This window comes from Labrus mixtus, chromosome 9 (genome assembly GCF_963584025.1).
Source record: "Labrus mixtus chromosome 9, fLabMix1.1, whole genome shotgun sequence".
NCBI lineage: Eukaryota > Metazoa > Chordata > Actinopteri > Labriformes > Labridae > Labrus > Labrus mixtus.
The window spans coordinates 6,370,052-6,397,598 of NC_083620.1; the positions used below are offsets into that span (position 1 = coordinate 6,370,052).

At 38.4% G+C, this 27,547-nt stretch overlaps 2 protein-coding genes across 3 annotated transcripts; both read right to left on the minus strand.

Annotated features, from left to right (window-relative positions):
- Window positions 1–6,640: 6,640 nt before the first annotated feature.
- LOC132980142 (dehydrogenase/reductase SDR family member 13-like) lies at window positions 6,641–11,114 on the minus strand. Of its 2 annotated transcripts, none has more exons than XM_061046085.1 (5): window positions 10,927–11,114; window positions 10,346–10,464; window positions 9,693–9,816; window positions 9,283–9,609; window positions 6,641–8,319 (listed from the first exon to the last, which is right to left on the minus strand). In XM_061046085.1, the coding sequence occupies exons 1-5, from the start codon at window positions 11,051–11,053 to the stop codon at window positions 8,063–8,065; spliced, it is 954 nt and encodes a 317-aa protein (XP_060902068.1). In that variant the 5' UTR covers window positions 11,054–11,114; the 3' UTR covers window positions 6,641–8,062. The 2 variants fall into 2 exon arrangements, with proteins under 2 accessions (XP_060902068.1, XP_060902067.1); XM_061046084.1 differs by having other exon boundaries at window positions 10,346–10,497.
- An 11,157-nt stretch (window positions 11,115–22,271) lies between these two features.
- On the minus strand, window positions 22,272–26,130 carry LOC132980145 (dehydrogenase/reductase SDR family member 13-like). The gene is made up of 5 exons (XM_061046090.1): window positions 25,938–26,130; window positions 24,117–24,235; window positions 23,578–23,701; window positions 22,967–23,293; window positions 22,272–22,881 (listed from the first exon to the last, which is right to left on the minus strand). The coding sequence occupies exons 1-5, from the start codon at window positions 26,059–26,061 to the stop codon at window positions 22,622–22,624; spliced, it is 954 nt and encodes a 317-aa protein (XP_060902073.1). The 5' UTR covers window positions 26,062–26,130; the 3' UTR covers window positions 22,272–22,621.
- Between the last annotated feature and the right edge of the window lie 1,417 nt (window positions 26,131–27,547).

Sequence of the window (27,547 nt, forward strand, 5' to 3'; positions counted from 1 at the left end):
TTTTACACAACCAGCTACATCTTTAACGTAATGCACCAGAGGGAGCACCAGAGAGATCAGACTGTTTGTATCATATGTGAGGGATGTAATGTACAGACTTAAATTATTATTTGAAACTCAAAGATCATGGCAAAAAAAGCCAAAAGAAGTGACAAAGTAGGTGGTATGTAGGGTCACATTCTCCTCAACATCCCCACAGTCTCCATTGTTTTCCTCCATGCACAAATGTAAAGGTCCTGGACTTGTTTCCATTTAGTTTGGGTTTTGATAATTAGGAATTTAAATGCAACAAAATGTCATAGTCCTTGGATGGTTTTTGTTTTAAGAGCTGTAATGAAATTCTGTCAAATATTTGAATGATGTGCATCTTTGGACTTTGGATTACGATTCATCGTTTAAGTGTGTGTGTGTGATTTACTGATGTTGACTGACCACTGATCAGTCTTATCAAAAACTAAGAAAAACCATCGACACCATCCTAACAGTGAAGAAGCAGGGGGATTAGAGCTGTATTGTCTGGATATAACAATATTACATGAAGGCATGAGAAATACATATTCTGTGCAGCTAATTGGCAATTAGTTACCATAGCGACCAATAAAACAGTATGATTTCTGCCTAATTAATATGTTGTACAACATTTACCTCTCTGCTACGTCACCGTTTTACGATCTCCGCTCAGCAAGCAGCGTTTTCTCATTACATTTTTGCAAATTGGACAACGAAGGCTCATTTGCCTTTAAGTGCTCTGACTGAATGTGTTTGAAAATGCTGCAGGTTTGATTTCTCGCCACGTCTGTGTCGTGTTGTTTTCAGACCCAGTGGGTAACAGGCAGTATCATTAGAACACAGACAAGACTGATGAGAAGAGTTTACATGATTTAAACTTCTATTAACGCCTGCACATGGAGGGGGAGTCGTTTAATGCAGGGATTTGTCTGAAATCTGACAATGTTCACAGGAGAACTGTCATTTTTTACTTGAATACATTGCGTTTATAGTTGTTTTACTGAAATGCCTTAATGTGGTTATCAACCTTTTTTGGCTTGTGATGCCACTTTGACTTCACAAAACTCTGGCGACCCCGGACATCCAAAACACATGCAGCTTTTTGCTAAAATTAAATTTGTTTTCAATGATGGAATGGTTTTTCTTCTTCATCTTAGAGCACATTTAGGCTTGTTCGTGTGTATTATCGAGGACAGAGGAAGAGAGGCTCGGATGACATTTCTGTACAATGGATGACAGACAGACAGAGACTCTACAAGTTTCTTGTTTTGGTTTTGGCTATAGCCCACAGTAGCCTTCTTCTTTCCTTCATTTCTTAGTTTTGTGTAATTTCTTTTTTGTTGTTGTCTCTTATTACTGCCCCCCTTTTTACTACTGTAAAGCATCCTTGGGTTTCTTGAAAGGCGCTATATAAATCCAAGATATTATTATTATTATTTTGCCTGTGTTCAATATATTTTGGGACATGGGTTTGGTACAGCCTGCCTTTATGTTTTTATTCCAACCAGCAATCTCTAAAAACAGCAGTTTACTGTATAATACTCGACATCACTGAACATTTTGTTGTCAATTGTTGCAAAGGAGTGAGAAGTGAATCCTAACCAAGATAAAGACAGGGCTGGTATTTTTTTCGAAAACTAGCATGATTTTGAAAGTAGCATTCCCTCGTTGCTCTGTCTTCCCCTGAATCCAGGCTTGGATGACTAAAAGTTCCTCAAACCCATAACCACCACATAGGAGATGATTTCCTATTACCGTACATCTCATTTACTAAGAAATCCTGGTCTGAGCAAACTTTTAGGGACTCCTGAGCTCGATAAAGGAATGTAAATATTCTGTCCATTTCCTGACTTCCAAAAGAGCAACAGATACACCTGGAAAAAAAAAGCTTCCAATTATCCCTCCAGGAAGCCAAGAGGGACTTCAGAGACACGAGAAGTCAAGGGACTTCAGAGATTCCTGGGAAAATCTGCGTTAATCTTGATCGCTTAATTGTTATGACATTCTTTCTTTTATGTTAGAAACACAGTCAATGTGGTTAATCTGTGGTGCAACATATGGCATGATAACAGAGAAACTTTTCACTTTTGTGGGCAGATCAAAAAAATCCCAGGAGACCAGTTTTGATAAATCCAGTGTTGACAGTCTGAGCTGCAAATGGGAGGAGGGAGGAAGGTGTGTGTAGGAGGAGGAGGAGGATGAGGGTGTGTTTGGGAAGAGGGAGGAAGGTGTGCTCTGTTACTGGAGCAGTCGAACACGGCGCAGCGTATCGGTAAACACCGTTAATCACAGGTTAGCAGATGGGAACGTTAATTGCAGAGGAGGAAATAACAAGACCCAGAGGATGCTTCTATTTATCGACACCCCCACTGTTACTGATAAGAGCTGGACTGTGTGTGTGTGTGTGTGTGTGTGTGTGTGTGTGTGGGTGTGTGTTCACACTGCAAAGTGAGGAGTGTCCTGAGGGAAGAGGTGACGAGGGGGGGTTTAATGTTGAATATGAGCTCACTTACAGTTGTCTTTGTTGTTTATGTGTCGCTCACCCTCATCACTGTCAGTGAACACACCACAGGTTACGTCTGAAAACTATTTACTATTACGTGTTGGATTACAAGTTTAAAACACTTTTAAAAAACTGAACTTAAATCACACAATGCTAGTGATGTAACAATCCACTCAAGCCACGATTCAATAGCCTACCTGTCACAAAGCTGTGTCGCACTACAAGAGAATTAAAATGTTCATATAAACAAGCCACTGAAGACAAATCGCTGTCCACACTGTTTTTTGTCTTGTCTGTTGTTTTTCACCGACTTTGAAACAAGACAGTGTTTTCTCGACTACAAAATCTTATCTGCAAAAGCAGATAGCAGAAGCAGATAGCCCTCCCTGCTGGTTCCAGAGTATCCCAATTGTCCTGTTTCAGCGATTAGAATTGCTCTCCTATTTGTATGAATTTTTTTATCAAATGTTACTACACCCAAAATTAAATGACAATGATTTCAGGACAAGGAGGCCATGGATGTGTTCCTAGAACTGGATTGTAGGTATGGTGTAATTGTTTTGAACAGGTTTCAGGAGAGGTTATATATCATTTCACTGAATCGGGAAGATGTTAAGTCTGGACTGTGCTGGAAACAGAAGAGAAAACAGAAGTGACAAAATACAGATTGCATTTCTGTACAGGGCAGACATGATATAGATTTCATATTATGCTTTATGAAACAAAAAATAGATATATTTGTCTGTCTAAAACTATGTTAATTAACTCTATTATGTAGTAGTGTGGGACTTTTGTTAGACTGATGATTGATTGATTGTCTGAAATTTGTCTTGCATCACAGCGGCTCCAATTGCAACATAAAAATGAAAGACAAGATACAACAATTCAAACCCCAAAGAAATATTCAGAGGCCTTAAACGCGCTATGATCCGGGATTCAGCTCCATATTCTATTTAAGGATTGACTAGTGTACAACATAGTGCTTCAGTCAGACATCACATATCCAAAAACGTTGGACCCTGTATCTCAGGTTTGATGGTAATATTTCAAATTCACTGTTCAGGGTGTGGCGAGGGTCAGAGACAACGCTGTAAGCCAGCCTCAACATGTTGCAGACGTGGATAGTTACTCTTGAAATATTCACCTTTTTAGTGTCTCAAGATGAAGAATCTTAAATATTTGATTCCTACAAATGAAAAAGTAATCTGTTTGATATTTTTAGAAAAGGTTTTTATTACAAACATAATGGGACTGTATTCTGTGAAAGATGTGTCTTTTAATTATTATGTGCACAACCACCAATAAAAGGTCAATATTAAATATCCATCCATCACGAGCCTAAAGAGCCAGCTCTAATACCAAGTTGGGTCAAATGATCTGATTATGATAGAGATTACTTTTTTAGTACTAGAGTTTAACTAAGTAGAAATCCATGAATCATGTTTAATCAATTCTGTCCTCACAGTTTTGCCTCAGTAACAATTTGACCTTAATATTAAGAGATTATTTATCTCATGTTTACAAAGTAAGATCACTTTGGATCATCCCCAAAAAGGTCTTTTTATCACACATAGTGACAAACAGACAGGCTGAGTAAAGGATCAGAGTTCTTCTCCTTCAGATGTGTTGATATTGTCCTCAGACAAACAACCTGCACGAGGCTCTCAGCATTCAAATCAATCAGCATGGCTCTATGAATCCAAAAGCTGCCTAATTGATGCACTAATCCAGTCACTAAGTACTGCAGCGCCATGAAGTCTGCCCAAAGCAAACAGCACGCACACACACACACACACACAGGAGTCATCAATGAGCTGCTTCTCAAACAGCAGAGAGCTGCAGGACTGACAGAACGTCTATGAAGTATAGATCAAGGAGAAGTGCAGCGTCCTCAGCTCAACACCTTCAACCTGAAACACCAACAACGCTCCTGTCCAATGAGCAGCCAGGATGTGAGGCTGTGACACGTTTTCTGTAGATTTATGTCATTTATTTGACTGCTGGGTAAATGTTAAGGTGGCTAACATCAACAGTTTGGAGACTTTTGTGAGTTCATGTTGTGCAGGTAAAACATGTGTACTGTTTAATGTTTCTCACATCACCTCAAATCTCACTTTGAACATGTCCTCTATATTTACGCAGACTTTAAGGGGTTAAAGAGCCCATTAGGACGGTAAGGTTCTGCAGTGAAAAACAATATTGTTTTTTGTATATTCCACTTCCTATTCCTCTAAGCCCCATATCTTCTGTGTTTCCAGAAATTGTGCCTCATGATTCCTCATGATGAAAATGTGCACGTTTTTCAAACGTCTACTCCAGCTGGAGGAAACACATCCACTCCTCGCTCAGAAATGTCCTGAGTCAACCAAAACTTCAAAATCCAGAGGACAGGATCTTTTCAGACACAGTCACCACCACACATGTATGGCGTGATGATTGAGCGACATTACTTTTGTATAAGCCTATATTTTCATCACTTGAATCTCTCTCTAAGAGTGAGAGAGATTCAAAGGTAAGGCTGCAACCTCTAACATTTCTTACTGTAGGTTCGTTTGGCGTCTCAGGAGTCTACTTGCAATTTTTTGTGGTAATAAAAGACAAGAATTTACTTAATATTGGGTGCCGGACTTGTAATTTTGGTTGCCATGGTATCGATTTTGTTTGATTTGTACTATTTTTGTATCCAAGTTTCAAATGCTGGTACTGAGACAACCCTAGTCTGTGGTGTAAAAGCATTGCATAATGACATTTTAATAACCTAAGAACAACATCTGTTGTCTGTCCTTGTCTGTTTTCGGGGTAATCTGCAGATCTTGGAGTCAAGAGTCTGCACCGTAACTGTTAGCGTGTTAGATTTTGTATTCTTCTGTGTTGAAGTTGAACTGTATAACCTCTTGTCTCCAAACTGTGAGATGAAGTCCTGAACTATAACTGGAAGAAGAGAAGGTTGTCATTAAAGCCGCTACTCAAGGAGGATTGAAGTTTAGCACAGGTCCTTTCAGCATGCAGCTGAGACAGCAGGAGAGGGGGGGGGGGGGTGAATGCGGGACGAGATAGGAATCGATCGTGAAAGAGTGTTCCTCCCCACCAACACTGAGGTTAAAGGAGAAGCCTGCGCAGAAGAATGTCCTACTGAGTAATTACAAGAGCACCTCTCTTAACACACACACTGACCCGGCTTTGAGGCGTACGCGTGTTAATAATCAGAGCTCATAATGAACAGAATCCATAGGTCCGCTGGGTTAAGGTCCTCTACAACCTTGCTCCAAGCAACAACGGCCAAGAAACAGCACACTGCAAGAGACGCTGTGCTTTATGATGTTAGAGCTGTGCTGTGCTACTGCCCTCTTGTGGACAAACGAGGCTCAGACAACCTCCAATGGATTCAAAGTGTTTCACTTTTATTTTACAGGGGACAAAATCCATATGAGCAGCCTCTCGCTCGTTTAATGAGCAGCCTCTCACTCGTTTAATGAGGCCTCCATTATGTAACCAGGAATGATCCTATTCTGTCCTGTTGGTGTGTTTATATCATATTCTAATTATGGGTATTTAACAAATGGATCTTTTGTTGTATTTGGGGTTTTTTTCATCTTATGTCCATGTGGTTGTGAGGTTTTTTTGGTTGTTGTTGTTTTTACAGACCCATCAAGAGGCAGGGGGACCGCAGTTTAACTTGAAACAGTGGCATGTGCATCAGTTTTAATGCAACATAATTGTCTCAATACAAACAACAATGTTATAAATAAATAAATACATGATGATGAATATGCAGTAATGCTCTTTTTTTCTATAGAGTACATTTGTCATGGACCATCCAAGTTAGCTCCCGTTATTTTTATGAAATAATTATATTTGCTTTCATAGAGAAATTATTTATTGGAGCTAAAACAGTAATAAAGAATCATTTTATTTTACATATTTTAAAGGAGTAATATGTAACTCTGACACCTTGTGTAATGAAGTCCAAATTCAAAACACTGAAAAGAGGCCTCTGGTTTTCGTTTGGGTTCATTTAAAAGGAAAAGAATACCTTTAAACATTATTATCAGGAGTTATAATCCAACCCCAATACATCCAAATCATTCCAATGACTGTCAATAGAACCAAACACTAAAGAAATTACAATTTTTCTTATGTTGTTTCAATATTTATTTACTCTTTGTTCAGTGTAAGAAACTTATAAAAGACATGTAGAAGACTTGATGTGAGTAAAAATATTAGTCACAAAACATACAAACATTGTTTTAACTTGGGAAGTCCTAAAAAGTAATGCATCATTGGATAAGGGCAAATTTCCTGTTAAAATTACTTTGCATTTAAAGGAAGAATGTGCGACATTTTACACATGAACCAAGTATATTCTGTGTAAATGTCTCTGTGTTTCACAACTGTCTACAATGAGTGAGAAGCGCGAGTCCCGCCAGCTGAACTGTTGTCAAAGCTGTGTTTACATGGACGGGATGGCCTTGTGTAAAAAAGCTGTTTAGTCAAAGACTAGAGAAAAGAAGAACATACTCACTTCATATTTTGATGTATCGTAAGTGTCTTTAGATCACGATCATTCAATGTCAATTAATGTGCAATATGAACCTACGAGTTAACCAAAGTGTGCTAACATGAGCATGCTAACACAACAATGTAGACAACAGTTAATTGCAGCTTGAGCAATGGACAATTTTGTCCGCCGCTTGCGCTTAACGGTGCAGTCTAATTAATAACTCCTTCTTGCAAATGCGAGAGGTGAGGGGTTGGAGGTGTGCCTCTGGAGGAGAGCGGAGGCTTCAGAATAGCGGAGGTGTCGCCAAACAGCAGTTTGTTTTGGTTTAATGCTGGTGCTCAAGGGCGACATCTACTGGATCAAAAAGTTACACATTCTTCCTTTAAGCAGTTTAAATATATAACCATCAGTGAAAGTAGAAACAAGGGTTATCTTTTGAAAGACATATACTATATTTTATTTATTTAAACTTCTATTCAATCTTTCAAAGCTCTTGCAGAAAGGCATCAGATTTGGTCCATCTCCAAACAGTAGTGCAAAATTGGTGTGCGTATAACAGTGCTGACTGTGCATAATAGTTTGAATCAAATACAATTATCATTTATATATCTAAAGATAACTTGAACTGTGCATTTGAAGAATCTCCACACCCGGATTCTATCATGAATCCACTATAATCTCTCTTTTCTGTTTTTCTCACTCATTCGTACCTCCTGCAGGTCCTCATATGTGCTGTGCTCTTTTAATCAGGTATAAATCCCACCACGCTGGAGTTTAAATGGTTAAGATCATCCTCAGAAGTGAGAAAATCTGGTTAATCCACTTGGGAAATCATGACGTATCTTTGTTTCTGTCACATCTGCCATCTGATAAAAGGAAATTCTAAGGAGCGCAAGCAGGTAACAGAAATATTAAAACATGTTAACGCTTTGTTTGCTGTCTTTAGTCAAAGATCCATCTGCTCTTATAGGACCATAAGAAAGCAGACCTGAGTCTCTGATGAGACCCACAGAGTCCTCAGAGCTCCAGGATCAGGTCTCAGTCTCTCATCATAAGCCGGTTAACCTCTCACTCACTTCCCACAGCTTCTTAGCCAGAGCATCATCTCGTCCCCGGGCCCCCACTTGCTGCAGAGCACAGCTAGAGAAGTAGCGCCCACTGAGAGGTTCGATCCCCTCCTGCAGGGCACAGTGCAAAGTGGTCTGGGACCCCCCCTCAGGGTCCAGGAAGAAGAGCTTGGCAAAAGGAGACAAGAGGAGCTGCTGCCACAGGCTCATACTGCGACACAGTTCTGTGTAGATGACACCTGGAGGAAGAAATGATCCAAACAAACATGAAGTACCCCGAAATGCAATGTTTTAGGAAACAGGCAGGAAACAGTTAGCCAACGAGAGACAGTCTCAGACCCCCAAGATTTCTTTGTTCTTTAAGTTTGACATGTGTTCCCAGCAGAATATTCCCTTTAAACAAAAAATGTCCTTGTGGGTAATGTATGCAAGTAGAGTAGCTTTTTTCCAGGGATTGATAAAACCTGGAAATGGCACGGCTGCTCAGCCTAGCTTCAGATTTTGCCTGGTGGTCAGTCGTAGTATTGCAGTTAAAAATGTGCCATGGCCTACATAGACCACCATTATAAGATAGAAATCTACAGCAGCTTTCAGTAGCAGTTCTCGCTTCCTTATGCAGCGGTCTTTAATGTAGCATACAGTGTTTCCACGCCAACGAAAAACATGTCATGTCTGTCATGACGGCCGCCACAACAAAACGCGTCCCGTTAACTATAAAGTTAGGGATTTCTCTGGCTTTGATAACTATCAGAAATATTCGAGGTTATTTAAGTACATAAAAATATATAAAAAAATATAACAAATGTTTAGTCCATTTTTGATTAATTTAGATATTTGTGTGTAAAATTATAATAAAATTTAACATATTGTACCTTTATGTCCTTAAGTCAAAGTTTGTGCTTTATTCTCAGCTGTTTTATTGAGTTTTTTTCTTTTTGTATAAAAGAAATGTAATGCTTCATGCCTTCATGCATTTTTTTAAATGTCCATACTAATAATTTGCAGTGATGTTTAACAATTAAAGTGTAATTTATTTATGCTAGTGCTCTATTAGTTGTTGCAAGAGTTAAAAAAGGAACAGCTTAAAATCAGATGATCAAACTGAAACTACTTCCCAGTCTGATCCTGAAGTCCAAAGTAGCTTCCTGAGGATCTGTTACATAACACAAACGTCCTGTACAAGCTGAGCAGTGAGAACGTACCTGGGTGCAGACTGTAGCAGGTGACGCTGGTGCCCTCCAGCCTGTTGGCCAGCTCCCTGGTGAAGAGCACATTACACAGCTTGCTACTGCTGTAGGCCTGAAAGTTGTGCCAGGTGGACTGACCGGACACCAAATCCTTCTTGGAGGCCAGAAGAGGGAAGTCGATGCTACCCAGGCGATGCAGAAGAGCAGAGACAATGACCACCCGACTGGGACCGCACTTCTGCAGACGCTCCAGGAGAAGATTAGTGAGCAGGAAGTGACCCAGGTGGTTCACACCGAACGCCATGCCGAAACCATCCTCAGTCTGTCCTGGCCCCATCACACCTGAGACACAGAGAGTGGGAATTAAGACTTTGGTTTCTTTAAATATTTTGCCATGGAGAGGCACTATGCTTTCACTGCCTCACCTGCATTGTTGATGAGGAGGTCCAGTCTGGGTTCAGTCTTCAGGAAGTTTTCGGCAAAGCTTCGAACGGACTTCAAACTGGCTAGATCCAACTGCATGAACACCACCTGATTGTTCCCAGTCTCCTAAAGGACATCCATGCTGAGTCAGTCTGACTGTCTTTCACAAACAAACAAATATTTGCGCCTTTTTTCTGCTTTTAAAAATTCTTCAGTATTTAAAAGAAAGTTTCTAATATTCATGTTGAACATAATAAACCGTGTTTGCAACACTTTCCGACCCCTTTAATGCAAAATAAATTAGCTTTATTTAAGTTTATTTTCTCTATTTGTTTGGTACCAATTAATCAGAGCGTAGCTGATGTCTACCTTGAGCTTTATCTGACTGCATGAAAATGTAGTAAATACATGAACATTTTACTTGAACATCAATCCCACAGGTGTACCCATGCTGAGTGAGAAAGCATTGTTTGTCTATGTTTTCTCATTTATTGTCATAAATTCAACTTTTTTTTATTATTACTGTGAATGCTCATATCTCCATGACGATGAAACTGTGATTAATTGTGCAGCCCTAGTAGAATCATCTGCATTGGACTTGTTATAGCTCTTCCTGGAAAACAGCAACAGCAGCATCTTTATACAGACAACTGACTCTGCGGATGTCGTAAGCAGCCGTCTCAGCCTTCTCCTTGTTGCGGCAGGCCAGGATCACTCTGGCTCCTCTCCTCGCCAAATCCAGCGCTGTCGCCTTCCCAATGCCAGTGTTGCTTCCTGTGTGGGTCAATAATTCAGATACATTAAACCCTGTGGTAAAGAGCAGCATGTCACTTCAAAATAAAGGCATTTTATTTTGTTTTTCAGCACCAAATATCCTGGCAGAAGACAATAATGTTATCAAACATGTATAAAATGTTAAACTTAAGGTTTTTTATGTGAAACAAAACTAGTTTTATTGTATAATTGGCAGGAATTAGCTCAAAACTATCTTCACTTCACAATCTTGCTTATTTTACATAATTATTTTACATGTCAACTGTGTTTAATACATTATATAGTATCTGTGTTTATTCTGTTGCTCTGACTGTAAATGTATTAAATGATATCGGAAAAAACAGTTTGTATTTTATAATGAGATTTTGTGACAACATCCGGGTACATGTCCGTGTCATCCCCGCATAATAAACATTAGCTTACAGCTAAGATGTCAACAAAGCTAACAGGTTAATCTGTTACCTGTAACAATGGCCGTCTTCCCCTTTAGCTTCACTGAACTTGAGCACCTGGCTCCTCTGAACACACCGTAGTAAAGTATCACATAAAAGGAAACTGCTCCCGCTACGAGGCAAAGCAGCAGCGACATCTTTGTAACTTGAAGAAAAGCTACCGGTGAAGATTTCAAGAATCAGCGCTCGACAGTTAACTTATTATCCCGGTCTAGACTTTCAAAATAAAATCTTTGTGGCCTTGCAAAAAACATGTTATACTCTTTGTTGAGCCTATTATTAGCCGATTATTATACATAATTGATACGTGATATTCTTCTTTTCAAAGTGGCAAGATAACATAAAGTACTTTGTGAATTTGGTTACAGATAAATCACAAATAATTTTTTTAAAGGACAGTCCGAGTCAATAAATTTGAGCAACTTCCGTTTAGTGCTTCCTTGTTAAGCGAGTCTCAACCGGAAGATGTCGCCATTTATTCAAGTAAAAAATAAATAAATTCAATTATCTCTATATATGTGGATAGTTACAGCCACAGATCTTTTAATTCTTTTAGCGTAAACACAAACCAAAAAAATATCTTGTTATCACGTTATTACTCTTAAATATGTGAATAATATATGTTTTTCTAAATACGAGTTGCACATCTCGAAACTCTTTTATTATATTGGGGAAATATATTTATTGATGATTTTAGGCTAACTACCCTTCTTTTCGTTTTATTCATTCAACCCAGATATATGTCTTATAGGGTTAAGACATATTTAACCCTATAAAACCATTTGTATCATATTTGCTACGCAAGTTTCTGAGACCTCTGTCTTATCAACATGATCAAAACTTTCCTTAAGAACCTGTTGTATATGACCTGATACATGGATTCTGCCCCCTAGAGGATTTGCATTCTACTGCAGGCAGTGGAAGGGCTTTTTTTTTACCTTTTCAAAACGGCCGCCGTCATGCTAGCATCCACACACTTTCAGCAGGGAAATCTTTGCTAATTTTCAAGAAGTTACAGTAAGAATAACATTTATATTGTTACTCATTCTTTAATATGAGTATATTCTGTATTAAAACAATGCTTCATTACTTAATAATTCATTCTTCATATTACAGTTAAATCGTGTTAGAAAATGTGTGTATCACATTTGATACTGCAGGTATATAAGGTGCTTTATCCTTGAACGGTCACTTTAAATTTTTGTAATGTAATCTACATAAAGCCTACCACTATACAAACACACACTATTTTGATGATTTAATAAATCTAATTAATGACTGAAATGCCATTTTAAAATACATTTGGGGTATTTTCACAATAACAATTCCTCTGAAATCATAATCGCTATGCTATATTGACCAATTTGTTATGTGTGTATTTTTAGATGTCAAAAAGAATAGAGGAAGAAGTGAGAAAACAAACGTACATTGAAAATGTCATCAACATGATAATGGATGGCAATTCAAGTGACATAGAGCAGTTAGGGGAAGATGATGAGGAGGATGAGGAAGAATGGACTCCTCAGGCCATGCATGATGATGGAAGTTCAGATAGCAGTGATGAGGAAGACTATCAAGATGAAAGTGTAGCCCAGACAAGCACAGAAGTTGAGATCCCAACAACAACACAGGACACAATCAGAAAGGAGTCAGTGAAGGCCAATGCACAAAGGAAAGAATATGGAGAAAAATAAAGTATCAAGCTCCATCTATCGATTTCATTGTAAGTGTTGAGGAAGGCACAGAAGACAGGTGTGACTGGACACCATACATGTATTTCAAAGAGTTTGTCACTGATGAAATGCTAGTGGAATCTGCAGAACAAACAAACCTGTACAGTGTACAAAAAGAGGGCAAGTCAGTAAACACAACTGCCAAGGAAATAGAGCAGGTTCTAGGCATGTTCATTCATATGGGGTTAGTACAGACGTCCTCTGTGAGAGCCTATTGGGAGATGGAGACAAGGCTCCCTGCAGTTTGTCATGTGATGTCTCGAGATTGGTTTCTGAAATTGCTGACAGTGATTCACTTTCAGGACAACCTCAGTGTGTCTGATGATGCAAAGAAAGAGAAAACGAGAAAAGCTGCCTGAAATGTTCTGTATTTTCAAAACGTGAAGGGCATATTTTGTTTTTGTTTCTAAAAACGAACATTGTTGTGTGCAAAAATTTGCCAAAAACACACGATGTAGGAAATGTGATACAAAAAAAATATCATAAACAACATGATATGGCAAAAAAAATGTGGGGGATTTTGTTTCAGGGTTTAATAAACATATTACAAATTATAATTTTTTGATATGTCAGGCTTTACAGGGTTAAGAACCTCTTTAATGCATCAATCTGATGTCTCAGTCTTTGAAAGATTATTTTTTATTTTGTTTGTTGTTTTTATTTGAATTAACTAAAGTAAAAGTCTATCCGGTACTTTGATTGATTAATTAATAGGTATCTAGATTAGAATCATTTCATTAGTTGCAATGATTAGTTTTTGTTTTTGTCCTTTAGTTTTTAATATTGCTTTAGCATATGATTTCCATTTGAATACTTATTTCCCCTGTGTTATGTTGTATCTTGTTTGTGCCTGAAGTAATGGAAAACAGGAAACAAAGCCCAAAACAGGATGTGATGTTTATCAACAGTTCTCACTGTTTCCAGAGTCATTGCTTGGAGTTGGTCGGCAAAAATAAAATCAGTACTTTAAACTTTGACAAGGGTGCTTTGAATTAGTATGCTTAATCACTGTTTGTGGTTAAAACAATGTTGACTTACAGCAATGGCATTGCATAAAACACACTGTAAGCAGCAGTGTTCAGATATATTATACTCACTTTACTTATTAAGATTGTTTGACCCCATTAGTAGAGGTAGTATTCTAAAAGTGGCAAGAAAAAAAGTGAATGAGTGGCTGCACCTCTGGACTGTAAAAGATAAGTAGAGTAAATAAGAAACAATAACCGTTATGACTATGGTTTGATTAGTCATAACGTTATCGTCATGGAGAGCGGAGTGCCTGAAATACTGTAACTGATTTATCTTGTCATAAAGTTTGCAATGTAGGGCACAATGAATTTGAATTGTGGTTTTGGTACAAAAGATTAAACAAAAAAATAGAAATCAAGTCAGCAGCAGTGCTTCATCTTCCATATGATTGGGTTCAAAAACATAACAAAATATGAAATAATAAAATCTTAAAGAATAACAATGTTTCAATTTTTTTTTAAGATAAGATATAACTTTATAAATTTGGATGGAAATTCTTTAAAGTGAAATAAGCGCTGTAAAGTTTTGCAGGAATGTGCACGACGTTACCTTGGATGTGTGCAAATGTTGTCTGCATAAAATACAGAGAGGATGTGTAAAAAGTGTATTGTACACAAGTAATAATCCAGTGTTTATTTACAGTATGCAAAGCTTTCTTTTACTGGAGTGACTTTGAGTTTGTTTAGTTTTTTCCAGACAAACGAGACAACGATGCTGTAGGAAAACTAGTTCGACAGCAGTGTGTGGTTAACGTGGTTTTATGTTGTTTGGAGTGTCTCTTTGTGTGTGTGTGTGTGTGTGTGTGTGTGTGTGTAGGTGTGGCCTGTGATGCTGTCGAGAAATGCATTTGAGCCTTTAGATAATGAAGTTTGTTTAGCAGTCGTGACAGTAATGTAGGCAAGAGGTTAGAGAGAAACCCCAGGATCAAATCAACAGGCGTTTAGAGCTGCAATCACAAGATGGTTTTGTTGGCATAACATGGTTATTATAGACACAAAGGTTTCTCTAGAATAACTTTTGATGAGGCTTAAACAAAGATAGTTTCACGGGCTTTGACCTGTACTCACACAGCAGAGTGTGACCAGGGTTGTCTCATTTCTGTGTGGGCGCTCTGTGTGTACACAGGGCAACATTAGAAATGGATTACATACAACAAAAAGAAGATAAGCCAATTAGTAACGCCTGCTGTAAGTAGTCCCAAATATATCAGAGGGTAAAAGAGATTAAAACAATCACACATGCTCTAAATCATATTTTTGAAGTGAAAACAATATTGTACTTATATTCAATGATTGCAGTGTTTCTTCTGATTTTGAATCCTGCTTGCTCTCCAATCCTGAATCCCCTTTACCATCCTTATTAAATAGTTACTCGACCTGTATCTCTTTTAGCTGATCTTTAAGTTCATGTTTGGAAACCCTCCGAACAATCTAGTCTTTCTGCCTAACATAAACATGATTTAGATATAACATGATAATTTGTAGGTAGTCATTCTTTAAAGGGTTTGGGACCAATCCGATCTGATATCGGGTTATATTGACGGAATTTGTTGACGTATCAGATATCGGACTGACGCCAGTGCCAATCAACGTCCCAGGTCAAGAAAGATGGTTGGGCACTTTAAACATTCTCAGCTCGTACAGTCTCACTCTGAAGACGTTCAGACTGAACTGTAAGAAGTGCCAACGAATCGTCTCCATGACGACGTTCAGAGGAGATGGAACAGCTTCTTCTATGTGATCAAAAGTACAAATCGTACACTTCAGTTTAAAACTTTTAATTTGAAAACCTGACGGTTGTTGCAGCTTCCTGTTTGTATGTGAAGCGAGCACAATGCAATGCTGGGTTTACTACAGTGTTGTGTAGCCTCACACAAACTACAAACAACAACAATAACATTATTAGTTATGATAAAAAATATCAGAATCAGTATCAGTATCAGGATTGGAACTGAAAAAAAATTGATAGGTGCATCTCAAGTCTTTTTTAAACACTAAAGGATAACACAAATAAAACACTGATTTGTTTGTCCTGGTGTTTAATGCCAACCTACATTCTTAATCATGTATTATTCCTGCTGCTATTTCCAAATAGTCCAATGATATCAAATGTATAGTAATTAGGATGCATATTTAATAACTCATAATCATAATGTCATACTTGCTGTTTGTATAAAGGTATTTGGAGGATATGACTCATGTTGAGTATTACTGAAACAAAGTAAACTTTTACACACAGTTATGCTGATATATTTGATGATGTGTGGAGTTATCTGCTCATTGGTGTGTGTGCACTTTATACACACAAACACATCTCGACACTAATGAAAGTTGCCTAGTCATGATGACTCAACCATCAGGTTTCACTGGTCTTAATCTTAAAGGGGTGAAGAGTGAAGTGCAGTAAAAAAAAAAAAATAGAGAAGGCAGGAAATAACCAAAATCAACAGGATCAAACAGGTTGTGTGAGTTAATTTACTATGACTTTATCATTGAGTTTGACTTTAGCAATGACTGAGTTCCATGATCAATGAAGCCTTGAGCAAAGCTCTCCAAAGAAAAAGCTGGAAAAAAAACTACAAATCCCACTGTTGCATCCAAAGTGCTCTGTGCAACTTTACGCTGGTCCTGGATCAGAAAACAGCCCTAAAGCAAAATGTATTTGTATTGTAAAATGTCTATCAGAAGTAACTAATCCCATTCTTATGTATACGTCGCAGATGAAGCAGCGGGAGCAACTTGGGGTTATGTGTCTTGCCCAAGGACACATCGGACATGTAGCTGCAGGAGCCCCGACCTTCGGGTTGAGAGAACCTCTTTCACCAAGAAGGTTTAGTCAACCAAACTAAACTTTTCTCCAGTGAATCTTACCTATATGGCTTAAACTTGCTCCACTGTGGTAGCTAAAAAAAACTATGTTACTACGTAGCTTCAGACAGAGGCATGTCCAGAATTTTTGAATGGTGTGCCTGTTACTTTATTTAGTAACATCAAGATATCATACAGTTGTCACTTTCCTCTGTTATGTCCCGGTAAAAAAAAGCCAATCAGAATGTCTGTCCCATTGGAGACACACCATTGGCTGAGAGTTGTTTTCATAGAGATCATAGTGTTGAGTAATCGGGCCTGCCTGAGCAGGATCCCTGCCGAAAGGCATTCTCATGATCTCGATAAGTTACATGGCAACGTTATCTGTGTGGTTTATCAGTCCGCAGCATGCCAGCTGAGAGCTGCGGGTGGGACTGCTAGTTAGCATGACATGTAGAGAAAACTGTTCAGTTTCACATCAACAGCTTTAAGGGCTCTATGTAGAGTTGGTAGTCAAATTTGAAAGTTGGAGAAGTGAAACAATTATATGCTATATTTTCTTAACTAAAAACACAAACTTTATTATTATGACGTACTGATTTTGAAAGAATAAAGCACCTCCTCATCGGTATTAAACTGAAATGGAAATGTCCAAACAACTGCTGCATGTGAGCTTTGTAACCACACATATTTCAGTTTCAGTTAGTCATTGCTTCCTTTCAGTTGTGTTTTGCAGAGAGCAAGAACGCATACCAATCAGTGGAAAAGCTTCAACAGTATAGACAGAAGCAGATTTAATGTTGGGACACCGTGTTTGGTTAGAGTCTGTAGGTAAGCACTTCTTTTCCCAGGAAGGAAGGCAAGTTTATTTATATAACACATTTCAGCTACAAGGCAATTCAAAGTGCTTCACACAAGACATTAAAAGCATGAAGTCAAAGAGGAAAAGATGTATTAAAACAGCAAATGTAAGCATAATCAAATATACAGAATCATGTCTGTGTAATCTCTTTCGGTGTTGTAAGATGTTCTCACTATGATTTTGAATGTTGCGTCAAAAGCCCAAAATTACAAAACTTCAGTTAACATGCATCATTTAAACTCACTGTGGTCAGTGAGCGTCAGATCTGTCTCTGAGTCACACTGATCACAGGTTCCACGTTGATCACTACCTCATGTCTGGGTTTACATAAAAGTCACTCATTTTTTATTTTTTATGTTCCAAAGTGTCTCTTTTAAAAAGAGCAGTTACAGCTCAAACATGTCGCTACAGTTCCCTCTTTGTTGAGTTTTTTTGTTTTAGTTCACTGTCTATTGCCCGTAGGAAGTTATGTCTTCAACGTTACATCTATGTCATGTGCTGCTATTGAATTAAAACACATTTCAACGGTTCATAAATGTTGTTAAAAGAGTACCCTCCTAAATGCTTAAAATGATCTTCTTAGAAAATTCCTGTTTTTTTAAACCTGGGTCCATTTTTACTAATTTTGGAGTAAATCACGGAGGCTATGATTTGTTAAGTTAATTTTCAGGCTTTGACAACATTTCAGAAAGGATCGATACAGTGATAGACCTTTTTGTTAAAGAGGAAGATGCCAGAAACATTAATTTCAATGATCTAGAGTCACCAAACTCCATTGATAAAAACAGTCATTTTACCACACTGAACACAGAGCTGCAGTCTAATGCTGCTGATATCTGTTAGTATTTCTGTGAAACTCTGACATGAACAAATACTGTGTTTAACCCAAATTAAGCATTTATGATTAAAATCTTGCAGTAAAAAAAAACAAAAGCTAACAGATCAATGTAATAATACACCTACAGTGTTTAATCATGGTATTGTTAATGGAGTCTGAGCCTGTCAGTGACAAGAACTTTAGTGGACGTACTCTGTCTGATGGCATTTGCAAGATAATATTTCAACCGCTGTAGCATGTTTCCAGAGTGCAGGTTGATCAACTTACTGGAGGAAAATCAAAATTTGTTGGACCTCTGAGTCTAAGTCATTTAGTACCCAAGACGTGTAAAACCAGGGACCAAGTTTAGAAATACTGTAATTCCCCTTTCACCGATACAGCACAGGTGCCAAAACAAACAGATTAATTCATTGGCCAGATGGTAGTCCAGCTTTGTATACAGCGATTAACTATCAACTGAATTAGGGATCACACATAGATCCAAAGTGAGAACAACAGACACATCAGAGCAGGTTTAACTTCCTCTGTGCAGCTTCTTTTTTTTTTTTTTTTTACTTACTCCACATGATTCCCTGTTCATGGTTCTTGTACTTTCCCTGCCAACAAGTTATTCTCTTATTAAATCTTTCTACCTTTATAGACCATGATGTCTGTAGTTGTACAGATTAAGTCATATGATCATGTGTTGATACTGAAAAGCAGCACAACCTGACCATGTGTTGACCTATGAGGAAAGGAAAGTCCTGGAGAATAACTGTCATTTCACAACCACATGTAACATCATGAGTCTTAATTTTACAAGATTAGTTATGGCTAAAACAAGGACTACAAGAAAGTCTACCAATAAAAATTAGTTTTCAAAAGTGATTTAAAAGAGGGTACAAACGTAACTGGTCTGAGATCCTCAGGCAAGTCGTTTAAAAGCCGAGGAGCCAATGCGCGGTCTCCTTTGGTCATTAAGTTTGAGGTGGGAACAGTTCGGAGGTTCCTGCCTGAGGATCTCAGGCTGTGCACTAGCTGGTAAGGAGAAAGCTGCAGTTCAGATCCTGGGGCAAGACAGTGTAGTGTTTTAAAAGTGAGAACTAAAACTTTAAAACCATTTCTAAAAGCGTCTGGTTGCCAGTGTAAGGTCATTAAACAATATGTTCTCCTTTCTTAGTTTTTCTTAATAGTGTCACGCAGTGAAAAAAATAAGAAGGTGGACCCAAGTGCAGAATTAAACTAAAAGGATTTATTGAAAACAAAAAGGCAAAACAAAACTCACTAGATTGATATCCAATAATGTTCAACTGAAAAAACCATCAAGGGTAAATAAAACTGAGCGCAACGACGAAATAACAAGGAAGACTGACACGCAACAACTTACATTCGACACCGACATACAACAATGATCTGACAACAAGGGGGAAGGAACACTGAGACTATATAAACAGGGGTTATCAAACACAGGTGAGCCCAACAAGACACAGGTGAAGACAATCAGTGCAATCAAGGCTGGAGGGAAACACACAGAGCAGAGGCAGGGAGAAAACACAAGACAAGAAACACTGAGGACAATACAAAATAAATCCTGAAACACTAAAGACACAGAGAACTCAACGTAAACAATAATACACACTAAAACATAGAACACTGGGATAAGAAATTACCAAATACAACAGGAAACACTAAAGACTAAACTATGAAACATTAAGACAAAAACACACAAGGGAAACAAGCAACACTAGGATACATAACAAAAAGGAAACCTAAACTTTGATATAGACAAAACACAACCTAAATAAGACCAAATCATGACAAAAAGTATTTCAGCTGAATTCTGAGCCGGAGAGGACTGATTCATTTCTGGTTAAGACCTCTTAAAAGATCATTACAATAATCTAAACGTGAAGAGATAAGTGCATGAATGGTTATCAGGGTTTCATTTGAGAAAATGTTCTGAAATCCATTTGTTCATGTCTGTAAAACAATTACTGAGGTCTTAGATGTTTGGAGAAGCCCTCTGTTCTACTGGGAGAAACAGCTGTGTGGCATCAGCCTGTGTGGCATCATCATAATGAAACCAAATGTTTTGTCTTTGTGTAATGTGGCGTATGAAGGGGCATATAGAGGGCGAATACAATTGGTCCCAGTATCCACCCTTGAGGGACTCCACAAATCACTGTGGAGTGAGAGGGAGCATGATCATCGATAGACACAAAACATTTACGATCTGTTAAATAAGAGTAAAACCACGTCAGAGCTGTCCCAGATAAACCAATCCAGTGCTGCAGCCTCTCAATCAGAATTTTATGGTCGACTGTATCAAATGCTGCACTTAAATCCAGCAGCACCAGGACAGAGCATACACCAGTATGAGCCACTCTTAAAAGATCATTTGTAACCATCATAAGCACAGTCCCAACTGTTGTCATAAATGTCATGAAATGTTACTGTGACTTCAGCGGTATAAGACAATTCATTCATTCAAAATTATCCATGCATTCTTCTTGAATGTAATTGGTGTTGACCTACTTGTAGGGAAAAAAACCATTAAAGCAATATTTAGTGCATTCATAGGACTGGAGTTCCAGTTTTATGCTTTAAGAAAGTAAAACATTCTGCTTGATATCTACTGTCTATTAAATATGTTACTTAATATGTTACTATTTTCTATATTCAAAATGAAACATATTTCTAGACTTCTGTGAATATTTTTCAGACCATATTTGACATGACAGTGCAAGATGCAGGATGGTGGCAGTAGCTCAGTCTGTAGGGACTTCGATTGGGAACCAGGACCCAAAATACAGAAGTTGTTCTGGTAACTGGAGAGGTGCCAGGGCACTTCCAGAGTATTGCCGAGGTGCCCTTCAACAAGGCATAGAACCCCCAACCGCTCTGGTGCGCTCCCTGTGTAGAAGTGTGTAGCAGCCCCACTCTCCACCAATGCATGTCCACAGGTCTTGTTTGTGCATGTCTGTGATTTGGCCTGTGTGTGTGAGGAGCCTGTCTCTAAAATAAGAGAGGGTAAAACCAGAATTTCCCTCAGGGATTAATAAAGTATTTCAAAACCGAATCAAAATATGTTCTAAATATCAATAAATATATTTTGAATATAAATGGTTTTAAAATAAAACTTGTATCATGTAGCTTACATTCAAAATGTGTATGCTTATATTTTGTATTATTAAAGTAGCCTTCTCAGATCGTATATTTCACCTTCTCACATACTGCTTAAGTCAAACATTGGCCCAAAGAGTAGGTATATATTTCTAGCAAAAATATGTTTTTTTTCTCGTGACAGCCCTCTGGTCTGTTAGGATGTGCCTTCTCATTTCGTGTTGCAGGTACATGTTATTAGAAGGCGTGGCTGTCCAATCAGCCTGGGCCCAATGCTCACACTCACTTTAAAAACTGCCACCTACTGCAAGTCTGCTCTGTTTGTTACCTCACCTACTCTCCTGACTCTACTGACATCCAAACCTCATCTCTGTGTGCAATAAACTGTTTTTGTTTTTGTAAATAAATCTGCATTATTGTTACCTTGATGTCTCCCCTTTATTTGTCATGCTGGACGTACTAGGAATGAAAAATGAGTTTAATTTTTTTTTTTTAAATGTTATTATTTTTGTGGCACTTGTGGCATAGTGGTTAGTGTCCCATGTATGGAGGCTGTCTCTAAATACATGCATAAAAAGCCCCAAAATAAACTTAGAAAACCCCCCAAAAAAGTTATTATTTTCGTGCAGCATTTTCTATTAACTAGACAATTAAAAGGATGATTGGCACACACAAAGGTATATCTGTTTACTTCTGAGAACCACGTTACCCCATAACAGAAATATCCAGCTAAGCTTAATATTTGAAGTTCTTTTTGTGTTGCAGGTATGTTTGAATGTATGATCGTCTGTCTTCAGATTCTTATTCTTTCACTGATTAATGACATAATAAACCTCTGTAGTACCTGGCCACACCTTCTTCAAACTAACCCTGCCCAGTGAAACCAGTGAATCAAGAAACCTTTCAAACAATGAGCATAGTTAAAAAGTTTATTTAATTGTGTTTATGCAGGAACCCAACCCTATAAAAAAAGGCCCATGCACAGACAGTAAAGTGATTGTTTATTGATATTAGTCATGAATAAGTCAACATACAAAGCATTAATACATCTGTTCATTATCTGGGAATGTTTTACATTTACAACAGCTCTTATAAAAACAGGGTTATTAATTAACATTTGCTGTAAAAAATGGACTGTCCTGCTAGTTGTGATGGTCTCTCTTTGTTTTATCAGCACAGAGGAGCGGCAGTAAAGTGCTCCCCCAACTGAAACTCTCCTAAGCTTACCTGTCAGCTCACTTGTTCATAAAACGTCTCGGCTCAATTCAGATATCTTCCGATAGTTAATATCAAGAATGCGTGACTTGTTTTAATTGCAGGCTGTTAACAGCTCTCTAAGCGAGCCCACACATCCTCTCGCTGAGCTCCCAAAGCTTCTTGGATGCAGCGTCGTCCTTCGCTTTGGCGTACACTTCCCTCACGGTGCAGTTGGAGAAGTAACGCCCGCTCAGATGTTCGATTCCCTCTTGCAGAGCGCAGTGCAGGGTGGTCTGGGCTCCCTGGACCGTGTTCTTGAAGAAGAACGTAGTGATGGGCTTCATGATGAGATGAGTAAGAGAGCCAGCGTTTCTTGCCAGCTCAGAGTTGATGGCTCCTGAAAAACAACAAATGAAGTGTTTTGGGAAGCCCTGAAAAATTGTCATTAGGAAAACATTGACATAGATCCATGATCCACTCACCTGGATGGAGGGAGTAGCACGTGACCTTGGTCCCCTGCAGCCTCTTAGCGAGCTCGTGGTTGAAGAGGGCGTTGCAAAGCTTGCTGTCAGAGTAAACCTGAAGCACCTGCATGAACGACGTTCCCAGTCCCAGAGCTTTGTGCTTGTTCAGGCAGTCAAAGTCCACACTCCCAAAGTTATGAGCCACGGACGACAGGTTGACCACCCTGCTGGGCCCCGACGCCTTCAGACACTCCAGCAGCAGGTTAGTTAAGAGGAAGTGACCGATGTGATTGACCCCAAACATCATCCCAAATCCGTCTTCAGTCCGACCCTGCATGTAAATCCCTGTGACAAGAATATGAAGAAACTTTAATCCTGTTTCCAGACAAAGCAACACAAAGAGCCAAATCATTTCTCCACGCTATTGAGTCACGATGAGGGTCGACGTGATCTTCAACCCAGAACATTTTAATTTTTTTAATACATTGGGATCTATTTTTGGTATTTAAAAAAAAAGAATTTAGTCATACATCCCACAGTCCTCCAACTCAAATACATAACTTTACGGCAAGTGATCAACTATAACAAAGTGACACACAGCCCCAGAAAGTTAAAGTGACCCGTCCCACCTGCATTGTTGATGAGGAGGTCCAGTCTGGACTCAGACTTCAGGAAGGTTTCAGCAAAACTGCGAACTGACTTCAGACTCCCGAGATCCAACTGCATGAACACCACCTGATTGCTGCCGCTCTCCTGCAAGAGATAGTGGACATTTTATTTTTACAGACTAAATATGGAAAAAGAAGTACTGGTATATATTTCATGCTGACTAAAAAAAATGGGGCAGCTGTGGCTCAGTTGGTTGAGTCGGTCGTCTCTCAACCGGAAGGTCCGGGGTTCAATCCCCAGCTCCTGCAGCAACATGTCCGATGTGTCCTTGGGCAAGACATTTTACCCCAAGTTTCTACTGCTGCTTCAGCGGTATGCAGTTTTTTTACATAGCAGCCTCTACCATCAGTGTGTGAATGTGTAGGTGTGACATGCAGTGTAAAAGCACTTTACAAGCTCAAGTCCAATTACATGCCAAGTATCGTCAGTGAAGCATAGAAAACATTCTCCTTGTTGGGACGTAGCTGTAAATCCTGAGGTCGATTATTTTTCTGCTCACCTTCTTGATATCCTCCAGAGCAGCCTCTCCTCTCTGTTTACTGCGACAGGCCAGAACTACTCGAGCTCCTCTTTTAGCCAGCTCTATGGCCGTCTCCTTCCCGATCCCTGTGTTACTGCCTGCAGGTGAAATAAGGGAAACACAGGTGATACATGTTTTATTTACAAGTCTAACTTAAGTGAAACTACAGCACTTATACCTTAAAACAAGGCTGCTTATATCTTATTATATGATCATCAAAAGGCTACAGATCAGCACGCGTGTGTGTGATGTCATTACAGCTTCATACATTTATGAAGACATTAGGGATATGGCGTCAAAATTAAATTACAGATTTTTTTAACACCAAACTAAATTTACAATTTGAATTTTTTTTTCTTCTAAAAAAACCTATAAATTAATAATAACAAGAGTCTTGCCTTTATTTTTCAATACAAATGAACAAAAGCAAACTGAATTTCCTTTGGAGGATTGATAACGTTGGTGTTGAAGTGCGAGCTGTAAACTTGTCTTCAAAAGCGCTCTATGCCTTTTCAGGGTACAACGACGAAGAGCAACTTAAGCAAAACACTTGTGGAGGTTGGACACATACCCGAGACCACCCAGCCACTCTGTAGGAAGTCAAAGAGGGAGAGAGGGGGGAGGAAGTGAACTACGGGAACCCAAAGGGGAGCCATGGAGTAAGTCAAAGAGAAAAATCCCTATTTTTATTTTTGAAAATCACAATTTTCCACAAATAAGGTTAATTGACATTAAATCGATTTATCGCCCAGCCCTAAAAGAAAGATCTGTTTTAATCAGCATCTCTCTTGTATTACATTTAACTTTGATTTCATCAGTTTACAATACTTGTATTTTTAAATACCCTTTTCCATTCATCACATAACATAACTACCTCAAGTTATTCTGTACACATTTGATAGAAGTGATATACAAGTAAAGTTAGCAGTGTTGCGTATTATTATTATTATTATTATTACTATTATTATATAGTAGTTTATATAACACTTATTACGTTCTGAAATTATGTGAATTCTGAAACTGCATTCAAAGAAAGGTGACAAGAGTCATATTTTAGAACAACTCAATCCAAAACTGCAGTCATAAGTATACACATAACAAGCTTCCCCCGTGAACTGATGCTCATCACATACAGTGTCTCACAAATAACCCACTCTAACTTCAATGAAATATATATTCAAAAATTATTTGAAAAATCAAATGTAATGTCTTGAACTGAACAAGTGACAAAATGTATAAAGACCTGAAATATTAGAGGACAACTTTCTCATTTACAAGTCAAAAACATCATCTGAGATGATATCACATGGTCAATAACTATTCTGCCCTTTCCTTTACTTTTATATGTGTCCTTAAAGTCTTCTTTGCATGCTGCCAAATGGAAACAAATGTGCATAAAATACACATTATTTAAATTGATGTTCAGCAGCTGCAGATCTATGCAGGAATACAAAAGAGCCAATTAATGATCCAAATTAAGTAAAAATGGTTGTAGATCTGAAGTTTAATTTTGATTAATTGAGTGTTTTAATTGATCCTGTGCGTCTAATCTAATGACTGCACACTACAACTTTTAAAGATGGTCACCCACCGCCGGAGAATGGAGGGATTCATCTCGCTTAACTAAAGCAGCCAGTGAGAACATCAAATCTAAAACTAAAGAAACCCTGCCTCAGCCCGCACAATCACTCAATTGCGCCGTTTCCTGTTAGGTAATGTGCTGAATATCTCCACAACCAGAACATAAAAGAGAACCGGTGTTTATTATGATCTATGCTGCCTTCCTCACTCTTCTCTCACCTGTCACTATCGCGGTCTTTCCGTGCAGCTTCACCGTGCTGGTGAACTTCTTCCCCTTCACCACTATCTCACGGAAAACGTAAGCTGCGATGACCCCCGCTCCGAGCACCAGCAGCAGATACATGTTGAAGACTGAGCGTCACACTGCACACTGACAGAGAGAAAGTCACACACACACACACACACACACATAACACTCCTCTGGGCGGGTCACTGTGGAGCTCTGGTACAGCAGACCGGAAGGACCGAACATGTCTCATAATTTAAATCTCCTCCCACAATGGAAGTTATGCAATGTGAGCATAGACTGTAAATACTGACTGTGAGCCACATTCAACAAAACCAGTTGGGTTCAGCTCTCCCCCAACTAAATCCATTACACAACAAAACTACATAAACAGGTATTATATGTTGGTAAAGCCAGTAACCGGACCAGTAATTACAATTTAAATTATCTGGTTTCACCTGCCATGTATCAGAAATGGAGCACATAGAATTGCTAGGCCTACTTTACTTTCTGCATTTAAAAATATTGTATCTTTTGTAATCTTGTTTTTAATTTTTTAAAGGTTTAATTGTTCAGTTTTTAATGCTAAATATGGATTTAACTTGTGTTGTTAAGTGTTATTTTATTCAGGCATGGAGGGGCGATCAAAGACAGTGTTTATCATATAAGAGAGAGAGAAGGGGAGTTCATTTATTGTTTAGGACAGATCATGTGTTTACCGTATTATTGTTCTGGTTTTTAATGCTCTTTATATATCTTCACATTAGGCAGTAGCTGCCGTCAGACTGTCAGGTTATTTGTAACATACTGTGGTTGGAGGGGCCCATTGTGAATGTTAGCCCAGGGCCTCAGCAGCCTCATGAATCTCCACTACAGGTCCGTAACGTCTTCAAAACTGTTTTTAGTTTTTTTTAATTGATGGCAAAAAAAAAACGTATGGACAACAGAATTTACAAATTGTCCCAATATCCCGGAGTTCATCCTATAGATGGAGATTTTCCATTGCACTCTGCATTCACACGCTGCCCTCTAGTGGTGAAAAAGGATCAAGATTGGGAAACTCAAACTGTCATGATTTGTGGAGTCGTGTCATGAATTTTACACTGAGGTTGCAGTTTTTTTCTTTTTTTTTTTTATCCTTTTCACATCAATGATACAAGACATTTGTGTTAACAGAAGAAAAGTCTGAGGGTAAAATGGTTTATGTGCACGGGTAAGAATGAGAATCTTTCATAAATTGACAAAAATATAAAATGGAGTGTACAGTGAAGTACAGACTTGGAGTCACGTCTATCTTCCCTTTGTTGTGTTATTATTTTTGTCAACAGTAGAACAGCTGTTGACTTTGTTTCTATTGTTCATTCTTTCTCTTTGTATGTTGTAATGTTTAAAAATAGAAAAGAACAATTAATCGCCTGTAAAGACTACTTTGAATAAACCCATAGTTCACTGATCTTCTTCGTAGCATCAACAATGTTTGCTGCTACGAAGATCAGTGAACTAAAACATTCTGACTTTCCTGAACTGAAATAACGTGAACACACTGAAGTTGGAAGAACGACTTCTCAAACTCAAAGACTTGGACCATCGGGGCCACACATGA

What these genes read in the sequence shown, in the direction of transcription:
- LOC132980142 (XM_061046084.1), bottom strand. Translation starts at nt 11,053, where the DNA reads ATGTCGCTGCTGCTTTGCCTCGTAGCGGGAGCAGTTTCCTTTTATGTG. An exon ending in GAAGACGGCCATTGTTACAG is followed by an intron (nt 10,498 to 10,926) that starts GTAACAGATTAA and finishes TCTTTACCACAG; the next exon opens with GGTTTAATGTATCTGAATTA. An exon ending in CCTCCTCATCAACAATGCAG is followed by an intron (nt 9,610 to 9,692) that starts GTGAGGCAGTGA and finishes TCTGTGTCTCAG; the next exon opens with GTGTGATGGGGCCAGGACAG.
- LOC132980145 (XM_061046090.1), bottom strand. Translation starts at nt 26,061, where the DNA reads ATGTATCTGCTGCTGGTGCTCGGAGCGGGGGTCATCGCAGCTTACGTT. An exon ending in AAAGACCGCGATAGTGACAG is followed by an intron (nt 24,236 to 25,937) that starts GTGAGAGAAGAG and finishes TTTCACCTGCAG; the next exon opens with GCAGTAACACAGGGATCGGG. An exon ending in GTGCTACTCCCTCCATCCAG is followed by an intron (nt 22,882 to 22,966) that starts GTGAGTGGATCA and finishes GTTGTTTTTCAG; the next exon opens with GAGCCATCAACTCTGAGCTG.